This window comes from Ascidiella aspersa, chromosome 5, assembly GCF_963924565.1.
Source record: "Ascidiella aspersa chromosome 5, kaAscAspe10.2, whole genome shotgun sequence".
Taxonomy (NCBI): Eukaryota; Metazoa; Chordata; class Ascidiacea; order Phlebobranchia; family Ascidiidae; genus Ascidiella; species Ascidiella aspersa.
This window is the reverse complement of record NC_139451.1, coordinates 32,252,267-32,268,914: the sequence shown is the minus strand read 5'-3', so window position 1 is coordinate 32,268,914 and position 16,648 is coordinate 32,252,267. Positions and strand designations below refer to the sequence as shown.

The following is a 16,648-nucleotide window of genomic DNA, read 5'->3' as shown; positions in this document are numbered from 1 at the left end:
TGTTACGTTTGCTTGAGAACATCAACTTCGGGCTGACGTGAAAACTTTGCAACGTAGAACTTTTCACGCGCAATGTTGTTTAACAAACTAAGCGAAAAAAATTTTATTTTCAATGCGCGAAAATGTAAAAGAACTAACTTGCGCAAACGAACGTATTTTATAAATTTTAATTAAAAATAGAAATCTAAACTATGTTGTCATTAGTTACGAAAGGCTGGTTACAACCGTCACGGTTTAATGCATATTTACCGCCAACACAAACAACAAATACAAAAAATGCACCGAAGTTTAAAAAATTCATTTAGCAACCATATTTGCAATTTTTCTGCAACATTTTGTCAAAACTGGTAAAAGAAATGCAGTTCATTTTTTTTATAAACTTTTTATGTCTCTATTGTATTCCACAGAACGAAACTGCAAAGAGGAACTAAACTTTCAAAATGGCCGCTGATGAAGGTTACTGCTATGCTTTGAGTCCGACTCCATTTGTTAAAGGTTATTCGAAGGTTGCATGTTCCAAGAGCTTAACCACAGCAAGGTATTAAATGTATCTTAATTTATTGAATCACATCAGAACGGAAATCAACTTACAGAAATAGCTTAAGGTCCATGCACAGTACTAACAATCCAGTATATTACTTCTATCCGTTACATTATTTTTTCAGTTAAATGAGTTGAGCAATTTTCCAGTTCACTGTGGAAAGTATGGCAAGTGCTCCAGCGAGTTTTTTTTCAACCATTTATAAGTTAGGGCTACCATATTTTCAGCACCGAAAAAGAGGACATTTTTTGCCGGCAAGGAAAACTAAAGTAAAATTGTTACGTTTGAGTTTAATGATGCTTTACATTTCTTTGGTAGTTGGAGACTAACGGTACAAAAACAACTACTTAAATTTATTATTTAGACTTAGCCCATGAATACTTTGCGGTTCCCCTAACTTTTTCCAATAAGGAATGATCATTTTTAACAAGGTCATAAAAATGTATACACTAAATATTAATGAAATTGCCTGTATGCTTATATACTAACTAGACAAGCTTCTGTAAGAAATAAGAACATAGCCTGCCATAGAGTAACACTAAGGCCGCGGTCATAGAGGCACGTTTCATGTAAATGTAAAATCAACAGGAAGGGCGGTCAGACGCGCAAAACTTTTGTCGTGGTTTTCAGTGAAGGACTCAATTTTCAGCCATGCAAATTTTACAAATAACGTTATTTTGGGCCGCGCAAATTTGGGCGGAAATATTATGACAGACGCGTAATTTCAAGCTACAAAATCCAAAGTTTTTAATCTAGGGGCCAGTAGGGCAATTGGTTGGAATACCATTTTAAAACCAGCAATTCAGCAGGTTTCATGGCTACTAAACGTCTTGTTAATAATCAACTAACTCAAAATGCGACAAAAGAGGACATTTGGGCATATTTAAGCGTCCTCTGAAGACCTTTTACTTTTCTTGAGAAAAGAGGACAAATCCTCCTAAAAGAGGACATATGGTAGGCCTATCATAAGTGCACCCGAAAAAATATCTGAACCGCACCCCAAATATGTAAAATGCTGGTGCGGCATACATTTAGGCTGAATCCCCACCGGTTAGACAAAAACGCTTTAAAGCAGTCTGATCGTGACTAATGAGATGGAACGCTATTTATTTTGTTGTCGGTCTCCACCGACCAGACTTGACGCAAATCTTACGCACAGTAGACAGACACGACTAAACATGTTTTTACTTTTTTACCGTGTCTGAAGATGCTTTATGATAGAAACCATTAGTTTTTTACAGGTTTTTATAAGTTTTATATTAGAAATGTTATTTCAAAAGTTTATGCAGGTTATTTTTTTGTTATATACAATATACATGTATTCCTGGTACGGTCGAAAAGCCTTTTAATTTGTATCTTTCCTTCCCATGTCTGATTTCACCAGCTTGACTAGTTCAAAAAAACATTTTGAAGACGTCTTTGCGTAATTTTGAAACTTATCTTCATGTTTTAATAAAATGCAAATAAGTACATGGAAAGAAAGCTCTTTATACCTTTTTTCACAAATAGGGTATACCCAGTATGTATGTTGTCGTATAAACTGCTGGTTACGTTTCCAAATACATATTTCTTCCAAAATTTACATTTTATTTGCCTCCACCATGATCACCACTGAATTTTATAGCCTAGCTTTGGCCAGTTCAAGTTTCATGCGCTTTGTCGGTGGGGATTGGACAGAGTCGCTTTCAGGCATGACGCAACAAGTCAACAGTCAGACATGTTTCGTCACGTCGTGTCTTAGGTCCGGTGGGGCCGAGGTGCACTTTTTAGACCTTTGTTGCACCCAGTCACCCCGATTTTTTCGGCTGTGTACCCGCGAGATCTCGTCACAATCTGCCATACCTTCCAGCAGTGTGTCCAGTTGCGTTCAGTTCAGTTATACATTTAGTTGGTTAGGTTAAGGGCCAGTTCGCTAAGTCTCGTTTGGCCTTTGTACACATCGCTTTGCCATATAATTGTTTAGCACAGACATGTTTACCTAACAGCATGGAAATAACATCTTCGTATTACTGAATGCGGCCGAATTTATGGTGACAGAACTGCGACAAAATAGAACAAATGATAAGACGACTCCTACATGAATGCTGGTCTAGAATCCTACCACATTTCGTTTAAGCGTTTATGTTGCTAACAATGTTTGGTTTAGGATGCGAGTTAGCGTTTGGGTGGGTCAAGTATTCTTATTATATTTATTCCTAATAAGCCTTCCTTGCAATTTCAACTTTGACAACTCGTTTTGTTAGTGTTAAAATAAATGTGGTACACTTTTAGACCAGTGTCGATGTTTGTTCATTTTACAAAGCGTTGAGTTTTTTCTAAGCTGTACCTTACTTTAAACGTTTTAAAATTTTTTAAAGAAAATATTACAACATTTTTTTTGTATTGCAGCCAACACTAGTCCCAGAAGTGTGAGAACTAGTAGTACCATAAATAAGTACTACTGTCCTGTTAAGTTTTTCACACTTCAACATGGCAACAGCAGATGTTTTAACCACATTTCGAGAAGATTTCACAGAAAAACCTGATATATTGGAACTGCTCAATCAGTAAGTCAGTTAGTTGTTTAAAAGATCATTTTACCCGGCTTGCCTGTTTGCCAAACTTTAGTTTTTTAAGTACTTTCCACAGCTTTTGCAATAAATTCTAGTGTAATCTTAAAGATTTGTGCTTACTAGTGCAAATTTCAAAATGTATTAACTGGTTGAAAATTACTTGAAACAAACAACTCGTTTACTGATTTGAATATTTTTACCAAGTGTTTATAAATTTTAATAAATACAGAACAATATTTTAATTAGATTGCAGGTTTGCAATAACCCGTTCAAATACATTTGAATACAACTTCTATTATTGGATTGAATTTTCCAAGGAATAATATTCATTTAAATTTTCCCAGTTTAGCATTTTTCTCACAATTAAAAGAAAAAGTTTGCATTAACTAAAAAAACAAACAATGTTTGTTCTGGGATATTTTGCAGACATTGAAATGTATAACGACAATAAAAACATGATTCACCCCATATCATACTTCGTTGAATTCTTATTTCACACTTTGCCTTGGATTGTTTTTTAGCTGTGGAAATGCACATGAAAATGTAAAATCACTATCCCTGGCATTAAACATAGTGGCACATCACATAGTAATTGATTTTGCCCTAAATACTGGAACACTTTTTTTGTCCTAAATATTGTAATCAAAAGAACCCCCACTGAACGGTAACATATTTAAGCACCGTAACTGTTTGACAAAAAGGCCAAGCATTTGTACCCACTTGCTATTTCAGCATATTATAGAAAGCACAGTAACCACCTCCTACTTAAACATGCATTACGACAACAACTCTGTCATTCTTGCCTGAAATAAAGAAAGGTTTAGGGTTGAAATATGTCGACCTTTGTTTTTATGTTCCAGTATTCCACTTTGAGCAACCCCAATATTCACAGTCTAATATAACCCAGCTGAACATATTGGATCAAATGTTCAGTATTATTTTTTTTATTAGTTTATGGTTTCTAAGCTACATAACTTATCACTGTAAATGTTGTAAAAATAACCACTAATGACTAAATCTATTTTGAACCTGGTGTATATTATAAATTTTATGTCTAACTCCAATCTATCCAAAAACTTCTGAAAACTTAACTTTTCAGCGATTTGACTCAACTTACGTCAAATGTAAAAATAAACAAAACGGCTTATGTTCTGTGAAAAGCTATTCCAGGTATCCAAAACATTTTCTGTCTAGAAGTCAACAATTGGCTTTCTTGGCTACCATAAGGGGCTAAAGTGCAAAAATGTAGAATCATTTCACTTGTGCCTTAAATAAGAATTACTATATATAAACTGTTGGTATATCAAAACATAATCAAAACAGCTCCTCTGGTAATTGTAAACATTTCAGCAACCTATTCAAATCGCCTTCTTGAATTTCTATTTTTAGTGATCGCAAGTTTGAAAAGAAATTTTGTGATGTAAGGCTCAAGGCAGAAACCAAATGTTTTCCAGTTCATAGAGTTGTGCTTGGACTTATGTCAGAGTACTTTTGCAAAATGTTTGCAACTCCGGTAAGTTATAATTAATAAAGGAAGTAATATTCACATGTTTTGAACTATGTAAATAATTGTATGTTAAGGGTTTATTAATTCCTACCTTAAGAAGTATTTTGTAAAAGCTATGTTTTCAGTTTTTATATTATTTTTTATTCTTGAGCTACCTGCTATTTTTTTTTCTATTTTTTAATTTTTTATTAATGCATAAAAAATTTATCTTTGTTATTTTATATACTAAATCAGGGTGGTCCAAGGTTGACTGCATCACAGGCCATAATATTTTTTAAATACAGTTTGTGGACCACATACACTAGCCCAGTGCTCTTTTTTGTTCGGTGAACCCTTAAATTTGTTGTGACGAACTAATGCATCCTGTCTACCTAAAAGGTAAACTGAGGTACAAGGGATATGAAAAATCATATGCATATCAATATCATCATGTCAATCAAACTGAGCTGAGCTGCCGAAGTTTTACACACTGTCGGTGAGAGTTTGATTTTGGCTGCAGGCTGCTTGCGAGTACTATTGCATGTCATAAAACAGCATTTAAACTTTATACAAAAAACGGAATGCAAGAGAAAGTTAGTTTACAATGATTACAGCACCGTTGTGTCTTAGAAATCGGTAATTACTGGAAAATCAAACATTAATGGCTCCCTAAAAGTTTGTGATACACCTTTGTATACCATTTTGTAGTGGTGCGCCCCATGCATATTTCGGTGCACACTAGGGTGTACCGTGCACACAAATTAAAGAGCACTGCACTTGGCTACAGGCATGCATCATATGGATTTTTGTTTGGCGGCAAAACAATGTTTAAAGATGACTTCACAAAATTTTGTCAAAAGGCACCGTCGTAATACACATAAGCTCAGGAAACCTGCTGCTATGCTTTTGCGGTTTTGTGCAAATGAAATCAAGTTTAGATAACACAGGAAAATTATGCACGATTTTTGTTATGCAAGGCACTGGAATTATATAAAGCTGTTTAACACCACTGGTCTAAATCATAACAAAAGGTAGCATGCCTGTCTTGCCAAACCCCTCGATCCGAATATGATGAGTGATCGAAAACTGGTTTATTCAATAGTCTAACTCGAAACATGTATTCTTACGAAACAATTAAAACATGCTTGCTTTTTGTTATCACTTACATTTATTTTATTAAACCCTCGAATGTTATGCATTACAATAATTTAATAATGCTCCTCGGGCCACATACAATGATGTCGCTGGCCACCCGTTAACTAAATCAGGGTGGTCCAAGGATGACAACATTTGACTATTTAACTTTCTAATTAGAAGACTGCATTTTCTAAGCGTAGAATAATCGTGAAAAACCGTGTGTATTGTATGTCTTACTAAAATTTTAAGAGAGATGTCGCATACTAAACAATCGCCAAACTACAAAAAAGATATCGTTTCGTGCAAAAAGGAACAGATCGACCTGGCTGAAATTGCATCTTGGAAAGGGTCAGGGCGTTAGCCTAAAGTCACAGTAAAAACCTGTAAAGCAATACTTTTTAACAACCCGATAAATTTTATTGATTATTTACTTTAAAGTGGGAAAAAAGTAATTTATATAGGGTGTACTTTTTATGTAATGTCCGTAATAAAAAGACGGAAAACGAAGCGCAAATATAACTTATAAGTTCGCAAAACAGTTCAGAAAGTTCCATTTGTGACGCACTGCGGCCTTTCTTAAACCGATATAACAAATACCAAAATTAGGCGTTCTTGCCACCCCCTGGATCCTAATTCGGTGAGCGATAGGAAACTGGTTTATTTTATTGTACAACCGGAAAAATGTAATCGCAACCAAACAATTGCAGTTTGCTTGCTTTTTATTGGTCATTAAGCTTTCTTTGATAAAACATTTAACAGTAGACCTACACATTAAAATAATTCAACAATGTTTCGCAGGCCACGGGCAACATGTCGGGCCTGGGTTTGGACCACCCTTGTACTAAATGATAACATTAGCCAGATAATATGAATTCACATTATGTGATCACATGTTACTGTTCAGATGAAAGAACAATTTGCTGCAGAGATCAAAATTAAAATGACAGATGAACAACTGGAGAGACTTTTGAATTGCATTTACACTAATGATGTGCAGATTACAAATGAGAATGCATTGGAATTGCATGAAGATGCTGACTACACACAGATCGGATGTATTTATATATATAATAATCTATTTTAATTTATTATTTCTTTACTCGAAAAAACAATTAAATCCACAGAATATTTTTAATTCTAACATGTAATGTCCGGTTCACACAATTTCAACTGTATAACTAGTAACAATAGTCTATTTTTTTAAGTTTCGTAGCAATATGCCGAATGTTGGTTATTGATTTCAAATTATTGAACACCTCTTTTGTTTTTTATAGTTCTTAAATCCAAATGTGCCAAGTACATCTTGCAAATGGTGGGTGTTGATAATTGCTTGGAAATCCTGGCTCATGCCCAGAGATACCACCTCACCGAAATTGAGGAAAGAGCAAAACAAGTGATACATGACAACTTTGAAGCTGTTGTGCAACAAGATGACTTTAAACAACTGGATTTTGACTCTATGTCTGCAATAATCAATCATGAAAATACCAAGGTAACTTTAGTATGACATTTTTTTTTTAAATTTATGCTGGAAATAGTAAAAATGGGATTTAAAAGCGGGTATTGCTGACTTAGGATTGTTGTGCATTTTAACATCAGCTTGTCTATTTATTCTAAATGCCAGTTTGTGTTTAACAGATATGTATACTTAAACAACCTTGCACAAGCATTTTTAATTTTTTCACAGTTGTGTTTTTTTCTTATCATTTAGAAACAAGGAGAGTTTGTTTTCACTGGTATGATTCAATGGGTTCACTTCAAACTTTCCAGTCGTAGGGAACATTTTGTTAACCTCTTCTCTCAACTTGACCTTTCAACTCTTTCTGGTGAATTCTTGCAGACCACTGTTATTGACGAGGTTGGTTTAGTTATTCCAATTTCCTTAACTCACTAGGTTTGCATAAAATTACTGTTAACTTACAGCTATGTTGTTATTTGCTTTTAAGATTCTTGTCCGAGAAAATGTTGCTTGTTGTCATTCTGTGATGGATGCGATGAGAAATTTTCTTCTAAAACCCAAACTCCAAGGTTATCAATCCCCAGCTCAAGGTTACTATTAGTTAATCAACACTAAAATTTTATTCAAGTGTAAATCTGATGTCTAACATTATATGTTTAGCATATACCAGCATTTTTGCATATATGTATTTTTTATAGCTTTAGGTTTGTTAATCTGATTCATTAATTTTTCGTTTTTTAGTCGCTAGTAAAGAAGGTAAATGTAAAAGCTACTCGAATAATTAATCAATTGTGAAATAAAATATTGACACAATTTTAGCTGTAATGTATTTGAAATGTAGTCATTTAAAGAAATATATCTAAAATTGTCCATATTTGAATATATAGAATTAAAAAGGTGTTTTGTTGCTTATATTGACTTCATAAAGTAAAAATAATTAATTCTATATTTTTCTAATCTAAAGAAATATATTTAAAATTCTATAAATATTGTTTTTGTTTATTCTCTAATTTAGATGTGTACTGCAACACATCTCTCTCTGTCTCTTAATTTGTGTGTTTTTTTTTCAACTTATAATTTGAATTGTGTGCAAGCAGAATCAACAAAGATTTTGATGGTTGGAGGTTTAAATTCAGAGAAAAAATGTGTTCTAATTGATGTAGTGACTAAGCAAAAAGAAGTATTGCCGGTAAATAATGGTGTATAATTACTGTGTAAATATAAACATGTATATTATTAAAAATACAAAGTTCACTTTCCACTAAAACAACAAACAACCAAAGTGAAGTGAGCAGTCTAAAACTATTTTTAAAAACTTCACTTAATTGATTTATTTAATTTTGACCGAAACAAAACGATTTGCAGATAACAAAACTTAATGGGAATTTGTTAAACAAGTTGCACATATTGTGAACACTTGATTAACCGTAAAATTCTATACCACTTTTGCCCAATCGCGTTTTCGCTCTGATTTCACTTAAAGCACAAACAAATGTTGGGTATATTTCAACCGCGCTTCTATTTTTGTGTCATTTATAGCAGGGGTCGACAACCTTTTTTGCACTGCGAAGCGGTCTTAAATTGAAATTTTGTCGCGGACCAGCCTTAAAAAACAGCAAATGTTCAGTAAAGGAAATTTATTACAACATTTTTTTAAGCTAGTTTTGCCGCAAAGAGATGCTCCCATCTAAAAATTATTGAACGTAATGTAACCCGCGGGCGGCATTCGGCCCGCCAAGGAATTTAATTTAACCAAGCCCACGGCTCATTTCAATAAAACTTTTATGCCTTTCCGTTTTTTCATAAATTATACTTGTATACCATTATTACAAATTCCTATACTCTTACCAGCTTGTCAAAAAAGGATATTTAATGCATTCTTTCAAACGAAGTCACATTTTGTACAACCTATAATGATGTATTTCAGATCCCATTTTTGATCAGGCCCCACACGACACAATATGGTTTCAATAGTTAGCCTACTTAGGCCTAATATAAAAACGAAAAAATAACGGCAATATGAAAAAGTACGAACCACAGACCGAAACCTGAAAGTTATTGGATAGACATACGTACAAGGCTTGCCAGATTGGCTTTTTTGACAACAAATTTCACAAATCTGACCAGTGCAATTTAATGTGAGCTCGCTTAAACATTAAAAATGATATAAATTTGCAAAATCTCATTCACTGATAAAAGTTTTGAACTGACTATTCTTTAGGCCAGTGGTTGTCTTTAGGCCTTTTTTAACACTATGCAAAAATGTGAGTTAAATTTACATTTAACGGAGCAAAGATATGAATTACAGTAATACAATTCTCGCACCCCTTAGAACAGTTTTTGCCACCCTTAGCAGTTCGAACACCCTCCAAGAAACTCTGCTTTAGATGTTAATGTCTAGAAGTTATATTTTGTAATAAATATATGTAATTTTTGATCTCGTGAACGTGCTATATAACTCATATGGCCACAGCAAACAAGTTGTTTTAAACCTCACGAGAGATTGATACTAATTGTGATTTTTTATCACATCAATATTAAAACGATAAATAATAAAAAAAAAAAGTGTTAAATATAAAAAATACATTTAATTATTTTTGAGTTTTCACCAGGTTTTTACGCCCAGTTCGTGTTTAAAGAAAATTTTAGTCTGGCAACCCTGCTACGGACCGGTAAAAACTCCTCGCGGACCGCTAGCGGTTCGCGGACCGGCGGTTGCCGACCACTGATTTATAGCATAAGGGCGCCACCAAACAGCATATCATGTATTTTTAAGTTGTTGTTATAAGGCATTAATCAAAGCCCCTGTAAAGCAACCTCTATTGTAATAACGTAAAGTCGTATACCTTCCAGACTTCTCACGAGGCTTCTTTAATTCATGGTAGCTTTATAATTTGGCAGGTATCGAAAGTTTGTTAATTTAAAAAAAGTCAAACGTGTTGGGTTAAAAATCTATCACATGAACTTTAGTGTAAATGCAGATAACATTATTTAGGCTGTGATTTCTCTGAAAGAGCGAACAAGTTTTAATGAACTTTTTGGTTTCCATTGAAGCATAGCAGAAAACATCCAACGATTAGAAAAAAATCAAATGTGTGTGAGCTCTTGAAATTTGATATACATGATATTTCCTGATTGTGTGTTTGTTTTAATGCGCGTCTAACTGTGGCGTTTTACCCAACTTATGTTCGTATATTTCCAGCAACCGATCTTTCCAGTTTATCGCGCGACCGCTGTGAAGTTGATGAACAAGGTTTTCATCTTTGGAGGATTTGGTAAAAACACGAAAAAATGCCAAATGTTTGACCTCACTGATCGAACTTGGACAGTTTTGGCCGATATGCCAGAAGGTCGATATCATGCCGCTTGTGCTGTTTTAAATGGTGAGAAACAAATTATTTATTTAAAAGAGTAAGTGAACCTATGTAAAACATACGCACGTTCGCTTTGGCATTGAAAATTGACGGAAACGTTACAGACTGGTTTCACTATTTAGTCGAATCTAGGCTGTACGCAATACGTCCATCGTCTGTATTAAAATGCACACGGCAAGTTTCAAAAAATATAAAAATCGCTTCGCCGCAGACATTTTACTTGTACAACCTGTTGCGTAAACGAGCTTAATATGAACATTGTTTTCCCCAAGATTTAAATAGCATTTCTAGAAATTTACCGGAAACCTTTTTGAAATTCTAACTTCACGTCGTCATGAGGATTCAAGCATTGCAAGTAAACCGTGGGTTCGAAGTTGAACTCAGAACCCCAGACATGCTGCTCGTGCCTATTTAAACATTTTTAAACTCATTTTAAATGAACCACTTAGATCAGCGGTTGCCAAACTTTTTGTCGGCGGTGCCCTTTAAAAACTTATCTACACTCGCGGCGCCGTAATGAATGCAGAATGGTGCCCTACTATGTCCTTTTGACCTTGGATAGTTTGGCTAACTAGTTTTTTTAATTAAGTTCCTATTGATACTATCCAAACAAAAATCCGCGCAACATTATCTACTTTTCTGCGAAAACTTATTGGCTTTGCACAATGGGCCTAAATAGAGCATCTGATTTTAATTGAGTAAGCCTACCATTGTGACATTGACAATACCATTATATTGAGCTTCTCTTACCCAACAGCCAAGAAAAAAAGAAAAGGTGTGTTCGTGTTGGTCGTTTGTCAGTTTATGCCCAATTACCAAAGTTATGCACTTCAAAACAACCTCAAATATCGCACTAAAATAAGTTAGAAAGCAGAAAAACTGTGATTGCTTGTAATTATTAGGCTGTGCCGTAACGTAACTTCAATACCGTTGCATTTCTTTTGGTGGTCCACAAGTTTTGTTAATTGTCAAATTGTTTAAAAAGTTGAAAATCATTGCAATTTAAGGCGCCCCTGGCAAAGTCTCGCGGTGTCCAGTTTGGGAACCTCCGTCTTAAAATGTAATTTATGTTTTTTATATTATGGGAAGTCGCGTAAAGTATAACTTCATATTTTTAATGATAACCAGCAATGTCACCCTCCCACAAATCAAAGTGGCTGGGTTCATTTATTTACTGGACATGCATTAATTGTTGGGATTCATATTTAATTTACTTGCACGAAAAAAACCCTCAAATAAATTACGAACATAAACTCTGCGCAGGGGCAAACACAAATATGTCGGTCACCGAGTTAAGTGGTTTCACAAAGTTCCAAACTCGAATACTCGGCACAGTGCATTACTCGGCCGGGTCGAGTACTTATCTTAGAAACGCATTTCCTGAACATTCCTACCCTGTGATTTTGTTGCATATTAATTTTTTTGTAAATATGTCACTTTCATAAAATGACAATGTTTATTATAAACTGAGGAGACTGCTGATAAAGTGGAAATTTTAGGTTCTCCCGTTTTAATTGAACTAATAATTACAACTCGATATCTTATGAATGAACACTATTCTATAACGTCCGCCATTTTGGCAAATGTGTAGTTTTTGGTGCTCATTTTCGCGTATTAAAAAATGTATTCTGTTGAAAAACGTCAACATTTCGATCGGAATTTGACGAAATATGAACAATTGCCCGGGTACAATATGTGAGCTTGTTTTTGTTGTTGTTGCGTATCTTTTGTGCTTAAGAGCTCCGTTTAATATAAATATTTTGCTTTGAACCCAGGTTTGATCTACGTCACCGGTGGTTATAACAACAGCAGTGGGCTTCTATCAAGTTGTATCATCTACGACCCCGACAACAATTCCTGGAGCAAGGGCCTTGACTTGATGCAACCGAGAAGTGGCCACGCAATGGTCGAATTTGAAGGTAAGGATGAAAGTTGACTTTACCTCGCATCGCTATCAGCTGTTTGCGAGTGTTGCCAACTTTCTATCATATAAGCATTGTAACGTAAACATAAAAGTATGTGTTTGTTGCGGTCACGTATAGGAGCTAAATTATGTTTTGTCAAATCGGGTTTAACAGATTAATATTCTCGATATTATGATTATGAGGTTGGAATATTTGGTGAACTATTCAACTTGACCGTTTGATAACTTTTTAGCCTTTCAACGGCGCTTGTTATGACGTCACTGATTAATTAAATGTTTCCCTTAAACTGCTAATTTTCGATGTCATTTATAACCATCCCTAATTTTATTTTTGTGTTATATAAACCTACAATATGACTTGTCTGGTATACGGGCTTCACTTTTTGCCCGTCCTGGCTACTCTAATCTATTTGAGGCCGTTACGTATTTTTCGAAACTGGAACATTTTGCTATGTTTTCTCAAGAGGCATTTGATAAAAAAATGCCATTATTTGCCCATAACAAGTAAAGCTTTATTAATATTAAACTTTTGTGTTGAGTTTTTGTTGGTTGTTTTGCCAGGTTCACTTTTTGTTATTGGTGTATATAACGGCTCATCACGCCTCAACTCATGTGAGAAGTTCTCGGATAATCGGTGGTCAGCAATTCAACACATGAATGAAGATAGAGCAGGTGTTTCAGTTGCTGCGTTTCAAGGAAACATTTACGCAACTTGCGGTTACAATGGTAATTATATTGTTTACATTCTTTACATTCAATAATATTTATTTAGGCAAAACAAGCGCAAAACTAACTGCTTTTAATGATTTGTGTCCAAAATTTACTAAGAAAATTTGTAAAACAGAAGAAAAGAAAGTTTTTGTCTAACTTACAGTTTACTCGAAATAGAGACGACGACACGACGTTATCTTGAACAGAATATAAAATATACTATCAGAATTTATTAAAACGAATATTGCTAAAATCATTTGGCCTTCTGTTAATCTAAACTTACGCAAATTCTTCATAAACCACAATTAAAAATAACCCAATATAAATATGGAAAGGCCCTGGAGCATTTAACATTGTTGGTCCACTTGCAAAATAACGACACACTAAGTATTAACGAAGTTATGCGTGGGCCACTAGGTAGTGGAGGTTGTTTACCCCCTCTCGGTAATCCTTAACGTTTCCCAATTAACAAAACGCACAGGAGGTAAAGATAAACTTAATGTTGCGCTACAAGTGTCCAGATATTTTTATTTATTTTATTATTAAAAAATAAAATGGCGAAAAAAGCACGATATTCGTTGTTTCATACTTAACCACGAGCTCACGTTTTCCCAGAATAAACACGTCACAGGACACAAATAAAACAGGTGATATACCGTTTCCGTAGCCTTTTTGCAGAAACTACATTGGTTAGATTCGGTTTTACCAAACCAATAAAGGGAATCATTTGTTGCAATTGCGCCCAAGTTAAACTTTATCTGGAAACTTCTTAGTTTGCTTTCGATTGTTGAATGTATACAGGTTACGATAAATGCTTTCCGTAACTTAACTTCCAGCGCCATTCAAGTACCCAGCTAACAACTGTTCAGTGTGTAAAGTAGATATCACGACACATCAGGTCAACTTGTACTTTGAACTGGGGATGTCCGATACTTGACATTATATTCCGATAGCGATAGACGATATTTTATTATATTAGAATATTGAACGTCAGTGCTATGCTCAAACATTCAAATCGATGAAAAGGTAATTTTCAGGTTAAAAACAGTTGGTTCAATTTGCTTTACCGTTAGGAAGTTTAGTTAATTCATGTTGATAACATATATTATGTTTTATTATTTAAGGTTAGTTTGTTTGTCCAACGATCATAATTATAGGAGTAAAATGCAATTAAATATCATATAAACAACATATTTTTTCCGATGACGTTGCCATTAGCTGAAAAAATAAACTTTTCATGACCATAAGCCTTTGTAAAAACTTTTTTGTAAAAACGAAATTTCAACAGAATAATTTTTGGCAATACGTTTTAACTTTTTTTTGTCGTATGAGTATTTTAAAAAGCGTCATTTAAAATTTATTCCCGTTAGCGACACGTATAGTCATCTATACATTTCGAGCCCTGCAGTAGTTTCGAACCGACGAAACAAGTAATAAACCAAACATAACAATACTCTGCCAAACAGAGACCATCGTAAGTTGAGCTATACATTGTAAAAATATATTTTTCAAGTTGAGCGATCCAGAAAGTTTTTTATTTCATTTTTTTTGTTTTATATCGTTTCCCCGATCGCTTTTTGAGAATAAACCGACAAAACAAGTGTTGAAATAAAAGAAGAAGTTTGTCCATACTTTACCAATTGTGCTTTATAACCAGATGGGAAGCTGAGCACAGTAGAACGATACGACCCCAGAAGCAACTCGTGGACTCAAGTTCGACCCACCAACGTTGGACGGTTCTGCCATGCAACTTGTGTGTTGCTAGGAAAGCTCCATGTTATTTGCGGGTGAGGATTCCAAAGGAAAATAATCCAACCACCATCAATAAAAAAATACAAATATAATGTAATCGGTTAGCTGTAATGGGATTTATTGTTGCTTTTCGTAATTTTATGCATTTTCTTGATAAGATAACAAAACAATGGCTTTATATTTAGCGAGTAAAGTTCCCGCAGATATAATTGCAATTGAAGCAAACAAAAAAACTCAACCTTCAAGAATGTACTAGCTCAGGGGTCGGCAACCTTTTGTATATAGTCTGCCAGTTTATGGATAATTTTAAAATATCAACAACTCGCGTGCCAAACATTTTTCTATGTTTGGTTTTGCACTGGCAACCACGGCTACGGTTAGAAACAACCCGAGTCCGACTACGGCCAAATGTGCAATTTCATCGAGTCTCGAGTCCGGCTCAGACTCTACAGACTATATTTCACACATTAACGTAACTAAAATAAGATGGGTATTCAGCAATCCACTCATAGGGGTCATAGTAAATATGACATCATATGCCTTATCTGTTTAAAAAAATTTGAAAATAAATTTGGTACTGCGCATGCGCACACGTCGGACTCTTTTTGGCTAGTCTTACTCGAGTCCCGAGTTGACTCCGCAGCCCTCCTGTGACCCTGACATCTAATTTACGAATCTTGAAAGAGACGTCATTAAACCTAATTTTATACGCTTTTCAGCCGATACCTAAAAGTGTTAACTATCAGTTTCGCTTTTAGCTTGGTTTCTCAGTCGCACAAAAACACACGTGCTTAATTACTTTTAATGTAGAATGCCCTGCTTAAACGCAGAAAACATCCCTCCAATTTTAGGGCATTGTGACGTATTACGAACGGTTAGTCGTAAACAACAAGTTTAAGGTCCACACAAAATAATGCTAAATACCACAGTTAAAACGCTAATTTGTGACACGAACACGGCCGAATCATTTGGCGTGCCCTGCAAAATCATCCCGCGTGCCACTTTTGGCGCGCGTGCCAGGGGTTGCCGACCCCTGTACTAGCTGCTAATATTATGAACACAAATGTCTTCTTGTAAAATACTGTGTATTTGATTGGATGTGCGATTTGGAACTAAATTTCCGCCTTAATTTTGACAGTTAGTCAAACAGCAGTAAGTCTTTGCAAAAAATCTAAAGCTTAAAGAATGTACTACTTCCTAATTTTATCATTAAAATACGGGGTAAGGTTTGGTAATAATTAAAAGGTTTCCTATTTGTAGTTGGTCGCAATCGCATTCGGACATATGTTTTCTATGTATTTTATTTTTTCTAGATATATTTAAACAATTGTTCCTGGCTTTAATGCTTACCATAGGACAATATTTGTCGGTTAACAACCGCTAAAACAATTGTTTTTATTTTGTTTTACAAATTATTTGTATCATTGTTGTACATATTGTCACAGAGACGGCGAGAAATCGGTGGAAGTTTACGACCCGCAAGAAAACAAGTGGACGGTTTGTTTCCACAATGATGATGTTGCCACCTTCGGTTGTTGCATTGTTGCAGTTTGAATGGCGCAGAGCTTAAAATTGCGTTTATTCAATTCCACAAAGTTCTTTAGCGTCCACTGTCCAGTGCTCATTTACTTCACATATTCAAGTCGTATGTTAACATTTAGGCTGTCTTAAAGCTGTCATTAAAGGTGTCTTATTTTTCCAATTTTCTAATG

General features: G+C 34.8%; 1 protein-coding gene across 1 annotated transcript; it reads left to right on the top strand.

Moving 5' to 3' along the window:
- The first annotated feature begins 456 nt into the window (after positions 1-456).
- Positions 457-13,234, top strand: LOC146146382 (kelch-like protein 3). Its single transcript, XM_083390740.1, has 11 exons — positions 457-538; positions 2,930-3,087; positions 4,483-4,606; positions 6,621-6,771; positions 6,991-7,208; positions 7,428-7,574; positions 7,663-7,765; positions 8,273-8,364; positions 10,378-10,558; positions 12,325-12,468; positions 13,035-13,234. Exons 2-11 carry the CDS (start codon positions 3,011-3,013, stop codon positions 13,232-13,234), a joined length of 1,437 nt encoding a protein of 478 aa, XP_083246866.1. The 5' UTR covers positions 457-538; positions 2,930-3,010.
- Positions 13,235-16,648: the final 3,414 nt, after the last annotated feature.

Bases quoted from the DNA above. Each gene is read 5' to 3' on its own strand.
- LOC146146382 (XM_083390740.1), top strand. From the start codon at position 3,011: ATGGCAACAGCAGATGTTTTAACCACATTTCGAGAAGATTTCACAGAA. The intron at 6,772-6,990 runs GTATTTATATAT...TGTTTTTTATAG, and splicing joins TGACTACACACAGATCGGAT to TTCTTAAATCCAAATGTGCC. The intron at 12,469-13,034 runs GTAAGGATGAAA...TTGTTTTGCCAG, and splicing joins CGCAATGGTCGAATTTGAAG to GTTCACTTTTTGTTATTGGT.